The sequence below is a fragment of the Arachis hypogaea genome, chromosome 16 (genome assembly GCF_003086295.3).
Source record: "Arachis hypogaea cultivar Tifrunner chromosome 16, arahy.Tifrunner.gnm2.J5K5, whole genome shotgun sequence".
In the NCBI taxonomy this organism is placed as follows: Eukaryota; Viridiplantae; Streptophyta; class Magnoliopsida; order Fabales; family Fabaceae; genus Arachis; species Arachis hypogaea.
The window spans coordinates 8,386,425-8,395,723 of NC_092051.1; the positions used below are offsets into that span (position 1 = coordinate 8,386,425).

The 9,299-nt window shown below is 36.4% G+C and overlaps 2 protein-coding genes across 5 annotated transcripts; one reads left to right on the forward strand and one right to left on the reverse strand.

Moving 5' to 3' along the window:
* Positions 1–428: 428 nt before the first annotated feature.
* LOC112756252 (uncharacterized) lies at positions 429–4,855 on the forward strand. Of its 4 annotated transcripts, none has more exons than XM_025804749.3 (7): positions 429–670; positions 1,383–1,435; positions 1,598–1,666; positions 1,767–2,101; positions 2,563–2,814; positions 3,129–3,323; positions 3,452–4,855. In XM_025804749.3, exons 2-7 carry the CDS (start codon positions 1,399–1,401, stop codon positions 4,505–4,507), a joined length of 1,944 nt encoding a protein of 647 aa, XP_025660534.1. In that variant the 5' UTR covers positions 429–670; positions 1,383–1,398; the 3' UTR covers positions 4,508–4,855. The 4 variants fall into 4 exon arrangements, with proteins under 4 accessions (XP_025660534.1, XP_072075861.1, XP_072075862.1 ...); XM_072219760.1 differs by having other exon boundaries at positions 432–1,080; XM_072219761.1 differs by having other exon boundaries at positions 457–1,154.
* Positions 4,856–5,549: 694 nt separating this feature from the next.
* LOC112758348 (glycerol-3-phosphate dehydrogenase [NAD(+)] GPDHC1, cytosolic) lies at positions 5,550–8,707 on the reverse strand. The gene is made up of 5 exons (XM_025806998.3): positions 7,207–8,707; positions 6,907–7,128; positions 6,432–6,679; positions 6,192–6,331; positions 5,550–5,950 (listed from the first exon to the last, which is right to left on the reverse strand). The coding sequence occupies exons 1-5, from the start codon at positions 7,880–7,882 to the stop codon at positions 5,827–5,829; spliced, it is 1,410 nt and encodes a 469-aa protein (XP_025662783.1). The 5' UTR covers positions 7,883–8,707; the 3' UTR covers positions 5,550–5,826.
* Between the last annotated feature and the right edge of the window lie 592 nt (positions 8,708–9,299).

Below are 9,299 nucleotides of genomic sequence, written 5' to 3' on the forward strand. Positions count from 1 at the left end.
CAAAATATAGCTGGCAAATATGTATACAAAAGAGACACAAAATGTATTCGCAAAATTTATTCATTTTACAATCTCAAGGTAGTAATAATTAGTCACTGCAATCCATGCATTGAAAACGTAAACATTTCTGTATATCAATGCAATGGCATGTTTATTTATTTTCTCTTTGAAAAATATTAATAGAAAAAATATAAATATAAACATTATTAGTCTGGACTCTGGACTATATTATGGTCATGGAATAGTGGGCCCCATCTTACATCATCCACCGATTCGCCGATAAAACAAGAAAGAAGCACCTGAATCACAATCCGACGGCTAACAACTCATTGAAAAGCGGGTCCCACTTCCCCACGTCACATCATACGAATTTACGATAGTACCCCTAGAGAATCAACGGAATATCGGAACCGGCCACCGCCTATTCATTTTCTCACACTCTCGTTCGTTTCTGATATCTCACTGCGACGAAGCTCGTCGCTTTCAATGGCAGCCTTTTTTGCTGCACAAGCAAAAAATCACACTCAGAAAAATCGCACCATCTCTTCTCTCTTCACTCTCCTTTTCCTCCTACTTCTCCTTCTTCTTCGGCTCTGAATCCCAAAACCCATACTCCCCCGAAACCCTAGACACTAACATTCCCCCCTTTTTTCAGCTACATCAGTTCTAAGTAAGTGACCACTATAATAATCACTGTTTTCTTCGCTTCCTTCCCGGGAATGAAAATGTACTTCATTTCTCGCATTAATTCGAAAAGAAACGGATCATTTTTTACTGTGTTACTATTGTCCTACTCATTTTCCCCCTTTCTGAGTGTGTGAGTGAGCTTGTGAAGTTGCTGCGTGGGTTTCTTTTCTGTTTTTGTTCATTTTTGTTTTCTTTCGGGGATGCATTTATTGATAGCGTTGGGTTAATAGGGTTACGGGTTGACATGATTGTTTGATGTGACGATCGTTCTTGATGCCACATTTAATTAGCTGTCGATATCCAAGGTGGTGCGCAGTAATTCCTCTTCTCAATCGAAATTGAAGTTTATTGCTGCTGTTGTTGTTGGAAGTGATCTTCTTATTGTAACTTGCTGTAGGGTTTTTGCTGTTCTCCATTTTTGATGATATTTTCTTCTTCCTCTTACTTCAGTCATCACTTTTTAGTTTGTAATTCCTCTTTCCACTTCCTTTGACCTTTTTATTCATCTTTTTGAAAGAAGCCGACATTCTTTTGTTTTGCAACCTTTTTCCCTCTTTCAGCATTCGGCATTTATGTCGGTTTTGAAAGAAATGAATGCATTGCTTGTTTATGTTAACAGTACTAGGACTACCATTTTTGTCATTTGTTGAGCCACCTTTGATGTTTTTTGTCACCATTTTGTGCTTTCGTTTCAGGATATAGCTTCAATTCATGGCTTGGGATCTCTGGGGTTCTTCATACGACCAAGGTTTCTTGTTTTCTCTCATTATCATCTCTCTGTAATTAATTTCTGTATGCTCAATGTTGCTATGTACAGTTAAATTTACTGGGTTGCATGAAATTTGCCCCTTTTCTCTTTGCTTCCTTTTGAATGATGTTTTTGCTTTTGTACATAATTTATTTGTTTCAGTTTCCTGCAAAGATAATTACTCTGATCATCCTGAGTGGCCATATGGCTTCTTCTTTGGCTGTGACCCTGGTATTCTTTCAATCTTACTCTATCCTGCATTTATCCAGTCTTCTTTGTTTGCATCACTGTTACTGTATTGATTTACTTTATATCTTTATTCAATTTGTAGATGTGATAGAGGAAGATGCCTTGAATGAGGAGTACTGTGTTCAGGTTTTAAGGATTTTGATCACCAAGGCAGATACCGAAATCAAGGAACTTGAAAAGGATCTATCGTCCCTTCAAAATGAATTGGCCTGCGCTGAGCATGAGAAATGGCCTGAAATATGTTGCAGTGCTTTGACCGAAAGAATCAATTGGCTGGATGTTGCAATTAGTGCTTTGAAGAAAGATCATGCTGATGAAATAGAGACAGGGCTGCTATTACACAGTAAGCCTGCTGAGACACTTAATGAGATAGTGAAGGCTTTACAAAGGGATCATTGTCAAGATGAAAACAGCCAGGTTTGACATTTGAAATCCCTTCCTCTTTCCAAGTTTACAAAATGTGATATTTTTCTGTTCCCTTTGAAATCATTGCAATATTGATTTATTAGTATGGAAATGTAGCTTATCGAAGTATATGACCATAGCTATTAAGAATTATGAATCACCTACTATGTCCTAAAAAGATTAAGATTTATTAGTCTATTATACTATAGCACATAATATTACTTTAAATTTTTATCTTCTATTTTAAGGGTGCATTACTGTGTTGCAAGTGCTGGTGATTATGGTCAAAATTCAAATATCTCTGTTTATCCCTTACTTTCTGTTTGTTTAGCACATAGATTTGTCTCTCTCCGTGGTCACACTAAAGCATCCTATCATAGTATAGTTCGACATAAACATGGTCTCTAACTGTTGACTCTTTTTGGTATCACACTTACCTGATATGAGTTTTATATGTCTTTAATTTGAAGCAGCTAGTAGGTGCAAACAGCTTGAATCCAGTTATGAATGCTACTAAGTGTGCACTAGATAAAGAGTCTAGCCAAATTAATTCGAATATAGTGATAAAGGAGGAAAAGAAAGAGCAAGAGGAATCTAAAGAACATGAGGAAAGTAAACAACTCTGTGGAACTTCAGAAAAGTCTAGAAACTCATCAGAACTGTCAGAGATGCAACAAAAGAGACGGGATGGTGCTGAAATTGTTGACATTGCTGATATGGTTGAGGTTGAAAAAGTTCAATTGCTATATTTTTGAAAAAAGAACGTACTGTTTTTATATTAGCATGCAAATCAATCTGTCTTGTTTTGTTTCCATTTTGCACTTTCATGAAAATCAAAGCTCATAAACCTGTTTTATGCTTGATTTATTTGAGGCAAACTCCATTGTTAAACCTGTTATGGAGAGGATTATTTATATCCACTTAGATTAATCATTCTTAAATGATGTTCCTTAAACTCCTAGAATTGGGTTTCTTTGTTGTACTTGCCCCAGCCACTGGACCTGTATAAATCCTGATTAAGTTTTTTGTCCCCCTAAAGGAATTGCTTGCAGGGACAAGTCTTGATTTGGAAGGTATGAACTGTTCTTCTGGACTTTCTGATGGGATGAAATTATCAGGGACATCAGATGATAACGAGGAAGTCGGACGAAGCCAACTCATTGGTACAGATACAGGTCAAATCTCCAATCAGCTTTCCCCCGTGGGAAATGGAAATACTTCCAGTGAATGCAAGGTACAAGAAGCCCGTTTGTCCAATTTTCCAGTCTATATATCCTTTTGGATTAGCAGCAGTTGTTTTTTAAGTTTAATTTTCAACAAAGTATTTATTCTTGATTTTGTTTCTCCCCTTTAATTGTTTAGAGAGAAGTTGCAATTGTCAAATCTATGGATGTCAGCTCAGATGCTCTTATATCTTCCACCAGCATCAAAGGGAGGAAAAAGTGTAACGATTCCAAATTTGGTGCTTCAAATAAATGGAAAGGTAGAAATTCTGATTTAGAGAAAAAACTCTGTGATTTTGCTCCAAAAACTCGAAAAGCCGTCAAGAAAGAACCTGAGGTTGCTACAGCTGAAGATTTGGACTCTATAAATCATCCTCTACAAATTGTGTTTCCTCGAGACTTGTTTCCTGTTGATACTGAATTGAGCCCCTTTAAAGGAGCTAATGGTAAAAATTCCCAAGTGATTAACATTGAAAAGTCCAGTCTTACTCATGCTCAAAGTTCTGCATTGATTGCACTGCTTGAGTCACAAACCAGAAATGCCCCGTACACTGGCTTACAGCTGACAGATAAAGAGAAACCACTAGCAGAAGGTCTTAAAACGACGAAAATTTTTGAGAACTTGGCACAGTCTGATATAAGCTTCCCTTCAAAGCTTAAAACTGAGGGAAAGAGGAGATTTGAATCTGAGACGACTTCTGCTGGCGAACCAGATGACATCCCTGCAGAAGTATCCACAAGTACATCCTTAATTGTGTCAACCAAGAGGCAGCGGAAATCAACACGCATCAGCATCACTGATGATACCAGTTCAAATGTCTCCTTGAATAGCAAGATGACAAGAAGTGCAGTACTGGCTGACCAATATGAAACTGAAGTTGGTGCTATTGTTCCTTACGACAGTGAATTTTCGGAGTCACAGAAGAAAAAAAAAGGTTCAAATGTTAAGATGGACAAGCCAAATCCAGATGGGGTTACCACAGACAACAGAGGTGAGGTTGATCTTCAGATTTTGTACTCAATGGTTGGTTCCACCCATGAGACCCCAGAATCTCTTCTTGAGACTTTGAAGAAATTCACAATGGATAAATTGAGGGCCATGGCAAAGGATAAAAACGTGAAAAAGTACTATAAGCTTAACAAAGGAGAGTTGGTCGCACAGCTAGTTGAGCGGCTCAGTAGCAGTAACTGCTGAACTTAATCTTGTAGTATTGGGCTTATTGGGGTAACCATTTTCTGCCTTGCTTTTTTTTTAGGAGGGTTTTGGTACAGGAACTGAAAATAGGGTTCTGACATAGTGATGAAATAACAAATAGGCAAACCAAAATGGATATTGTGAATTGTACAGCCTATAGATAGAATACTAGGAGTATTTTGTAAATGAAAGGAAGTATAGGTTTTCTTCCTTGCAGCTTTGTTTAGTCTTTGTGACCTTAGAGGAGGCCTGGGACTCTGGTGAGATATATCACGTTCATGTCCTGCTAAGATCTATTATGATGATATAATATATATCTGAATACGGGAAACTATGACGTTTGTCTTATCTCTTAAGTCACTAGCTAGGCAAAGATTGTGTTTGCTTCATAAAGCAGCCATAACCACAAGACTTGTTCAACCTGGAGAAGGTAATAGCATCCTCTCAGAAAATATTTATTGATGTTCATGAAGAATGTGTTTGGTATTTAATTATTTATGACTATTAGATAGATATTAAAGAGTAAAATCAGTGGTTGTAAATATTTTTTAAGCACACATTAAATGTGTTTAAGGAGAATATAAGTATACATTAGGTAATCAAAAGTTGATTTATTGAAATAATTTTAGGTTTTGTTAAAGGACACTTGTTAAGGTGATAAATGATAAATCTTATAATCAAAATCCAAAAGCATTGAAAATTTTCTAAGTTTTGGCTTTTCAATAAAAGCTTTTCGCATTAAGCCTCTTAAGAATTGCCATGATAAGTCTCATAATGTTAATATCGTTTCTCTTGTAAGTTAAACAAACTATTACTTAACCTTCTCTTAAACAAGTTCCAAGAATTATGTTCCATTGCATTGTTGCCTCTATTTGTATTTATATCCATTTGAAGTTTAATTGTGTATTAACTCGTACAAAGTAGGATCAAGTATCTCCCAATTGTAATGGGACACCTATTTTTAACATGTTGGGTCAAAGAAGATGGTACTTTGACATGTTTCTTCTTTATCTCTTTGGGTCAGATTAAAGGACAATGTTAGTTGCCAAAATATCAATTTCACATTTCTCGAGTCTCAATTCCATAATAAAGACTATGTACTACCTCTTTAACTCTGACTCAGTTAAGAAATCATCAGTACAATTACTTAAAATGGCAGATGTGTTTACACATATATTGATAACTGATATATACACACAATAATGCAATACAAAACCCATCAGAAAATAGTAATAATACATTTATGTATGCTCATCAAAGTGTCCCACTTTGAAAATGACTCCTATTTATATATGATTACATTCACATGGATAACATGATCATGGCTGTCCAAGAAGTGAAGGCCTGTAGAAAACATGGCTCTGTGCAATCTCAATGCGTTCCCTGGGATCATTCAGATTTTCATCCCTCAGAGCTTTCAGAATTGCTTGTGATGATAGTTCTCTGATAAATTCATCAACCACCAGAAGCATTTGGAACAAAAAAAAAAAAAAATGGAATAAGACTTGGTGTATTGTCAAGATGCATAGAAATTTTCAAATACTCCATCCATTCTATAATATTTGGACACGGATCGTATCCAAATACATTGATCTAAAAGTATACGTAATTTTTAAAGCGACAGATATTTCAGAACAGAAGATATATCCGAGACTCCAGATAATTATTACAGTAGAAAAATTACCTCGATATCAATATTTTGTAGAGTGTCTTCAAGATAGGGCAAAGCTCTACAGGAGCAACAGGCTTGTTTTCTTCAGGATGCAACACATTCAAGCTTGATTGGCTCAGAAGCTCAAAGAATGCTTCCACTGCAGACACTCCCTACAAATACATAGAAATGAATATAATTCTTATCACTGTTTTAATGCATACAAGAAGAAGAAGAAGAAGATAAGAGAAAAAGAAAAAAAACTATATATACCTGTATCATTCCTTTGCCACTAATGCTGTCACCCATGTCAGGGCTTAGTTGACCTTTTGCTAACATTTGACCATACCATGCATTACGCCCTTTTAAGAGAGTCACATAAGTATCAGCCAACAATGGTCCTGCAAGCTTTTCAGGCTCTTCAGCCAACAAGTGAGTAATGAAGATCATCTCTGATGTGCAGTGTGCAAAGTATACAGATTTGCTTGTTGCACTCTCATTGGTTAGTGCTGCTACCATACCTGAAAACAAGATGATATAGATTACAAAATCAGAGTTAATGGTTATCATGTTAGAGATGAAATTATCCATGTACTTTTACTCAACAGCTTGAATATTGTTCTGCTCTCAAAACCACACACAGTCTAATATCTAGCATGATATGCTCCTTTCTGTATTTTCCTTAAAATTGTGGAATCTTTTGAAGTAACCAAACTAAACATGTGAAATAGATAAAATTGAAGTTTACCAGCTCCAATTGCATAGACATTTTTCAAGCCTCCCATGACTTCATGAGTGACAAGGTCACTGTTGTCCCACACAATAAAATGGGGTTGTCTTAGAAACTTTGCAAGAGGCTTCCTCCATTTCTCAGCACCACAAATTCTTGCATTGGCATACTCCTTGTTGTAGATTTCTGATGCAATATTTGGACCCCCAAGATAGAGTATGTTCTCCATAGGCACTCCAGCTGGCAAAAAGTTACATTCCAATGAAGAGGGAACAAGAGAATTCTAAGCAAAGTTAATAATAGAAATGAAATGCTTACTTGCTTGGTGAATCATCTTAGTAGGAGTAATAATATGAGGAACAGGGTCCAATGCAGCTTGAATACCCTTAGCCAAAGAGATTATAATAGGAACTGTGATCCTCTCCTTCCAATACTCACTAATCTCTTCAAAAATCTCCCTTGTCTCAGTTGAAGGCAATCCATTAACAACAATATCAGCATCCCAAACAGCTTCCTGCAAATTAGTAACAACTTTCAAGGGACAAAGGGGTGTGTCAACCATGTTCAAGCAAAAACCATCCTTCAGAATCTCATCAGCAAACAGTGTCCTATCCCCTAGCCTCCCCTCCACATATTTAAGGTAAGCGCATCGCCGGATCAGCCGGCGCAGGACGTCTTCCCTCGAGTTAATCACCTCGAAGAGGTGCTCGGCCGTCGCCCTGTCCACTGCCCTGCCTGCCCTCCTCCATATCCTAATCTGTATCTTGTCCCTGAATTGCCCATAACTGTCTTGAAGCAATGCTGCAAACACACTCCCCCATGCACCTGCTCCTACACTAACAATTCTCAGAGGATCACCCTCTGATTTTCCAATCAACTTCCTAAGTTCATCAAGCTTCTCCTCTGATAAACATCCACCATTCTGAACACATCCATTTTCATACGCTAATGTACCATTGCTATTTCTAAACCTCCCCATTATACTCCCAACCATGCTCTAATTATGCCTTCTATCTCTGCTTTTATATGCCTCAAATCTTTTTCTGCCTCTCAACTAACTAGTACCAAATTTTATTCTTTTCACCTTAACAATAAGATTACGTTAACTAAATTATTATATCTAGAGTTGGTTGATATTGCTTGACCAAAAGCTCCAACATTAATAACTAGGGGTCTTTTTCCAGAATTTTCCGACCAACAATTGAAGCCTATCAATCATATCACCACCCTCAAAAATTTAATTGCATGAATGCATCACTCACTCTACACACACATGTATTATATTTAATTAATTAATTAATTAATTAATTTAAACAGTGCACATGAGGGGGCATTATTAGATAAAAAACATGAAGAGAAAAAAACAAAATAGAACTTTGTTTTCTCCGTCTATAAAGTTTGTTGATCTACCAAATAGAGAACCAAACTTTCGTGCTGGGAACTACAAAGTTATTAAGTTACTGTAGCCTTTCATTGAACTAATTAATTAAGTCATGAACACAGCTTTTTTAATGGTAGAAACTAGAAACCGACATAAATTAAAAGGTGTATTAACGTACAAATATCGTATTATTAAAAATAATTATAATTATGAATAAGATACTAGTTGTGAGGCATGGGTGTCCACAATGAAAGGGTATCTATCCTAATCCAAATGGCATTAAAGGCTATTGTGGGTGTTGCCAACTTCCCCATCGGCCATTAATATCGAATCGAAGGACTTGGCCTATTTTTCTCATTTCTCATTGTGAAATCATGTGACTCAGAACTCACAACCTTAGTTGTTATTACCCTATTGGCCCCATTCTGCCTCCATCTTAAATACTCCTCCTTCTTCCATCTGCTTTTAAAGGACACTTATTAATTCACAAACTATTATCACTATTATTGTACTGAAATTTAATTTTGATGCACTCACACAATTTAAAGAATTTTAGAGAATTATTTATTCGGTCAAATATAAAAAATAATTATTTTTATTAATGTGATGTTATATAATTAAATGCACGTATGAAAGTACTTTATACTGATATTACATCAAAATTAAATTCTTATTTTCAGATTTACCTTAGTGTGTTAAGGTTTCCTTTAGTCCACTAAAAAAATTTTAAAACTTTTAAATTCATTGAAAATTTTAATAAAAATATTTTATACATCTAAAAACTAGTCATCAAATCGAGATAAGCCTCAATATAGTCCCTGAAGTTGCACTCGAGCCTCAAAGTAGTCCCTGAACTTTAAAGTTCCTCAGAGTCATCCCCGAACTTACACTCCGGGACTCAAAGTTGTCCTTCCGGCAATTTCAGTACACGTGGCGCAACCGTAAAGGTTAGCTGGCAGCGTTGGTGACACGTGGGACTCACAACGGCTAGCTGATGTGGCAGAGTAAACTCTTCCGACTCAATTTGGTC

Excerpts from the sequence above, each read along its gene's own strand:
- LOC112756252 (XM_025804749.3), top strand. The coding sequence starts at position 1,399 with ATGGCTTGGGATCTCTGGGGTTCTTCATACGACCAAG. Across the intron at positions 1,667-1,766 it reads CTTCTTTGGCTGTGACCCTG|ATGTGATAGAGGAAGATGCC; the intron begins GTATTCTTTCAA and ends TTCAATTTGTAG. Across the intron at positions 3,324-3,451 it reads ATACTTCCAGTGAATGCAAG|AGAGAAGTTGCAATTGTCAA; the intron begins GTACAAGAAGCC and ends TTAATTGTTTAG.
- LOC112758348 (XM_025806998.3), bottom strand. The coding sequence starts at position 7,882 with ATGGTTGGGAGTATAATGGGGAGGTTTAGAAATAGCAATGGTACATTA. Across the intron at positions 6,680-6,906 it reads TGTCTATGCAATTGGAGCTG|GTATGGTAGCAGCACTAACC; the intron begins GTAAACTTCAAT and ends TCTTGTTTTCAG. Across the intron at positions 6,332-6,431 it reads GTGGCAAAGGAATGATACAG|GGAGTGTCTGCAGTGGAAGC; the intron begins GTATATATAGTT and ends ATGTATTTGTAG.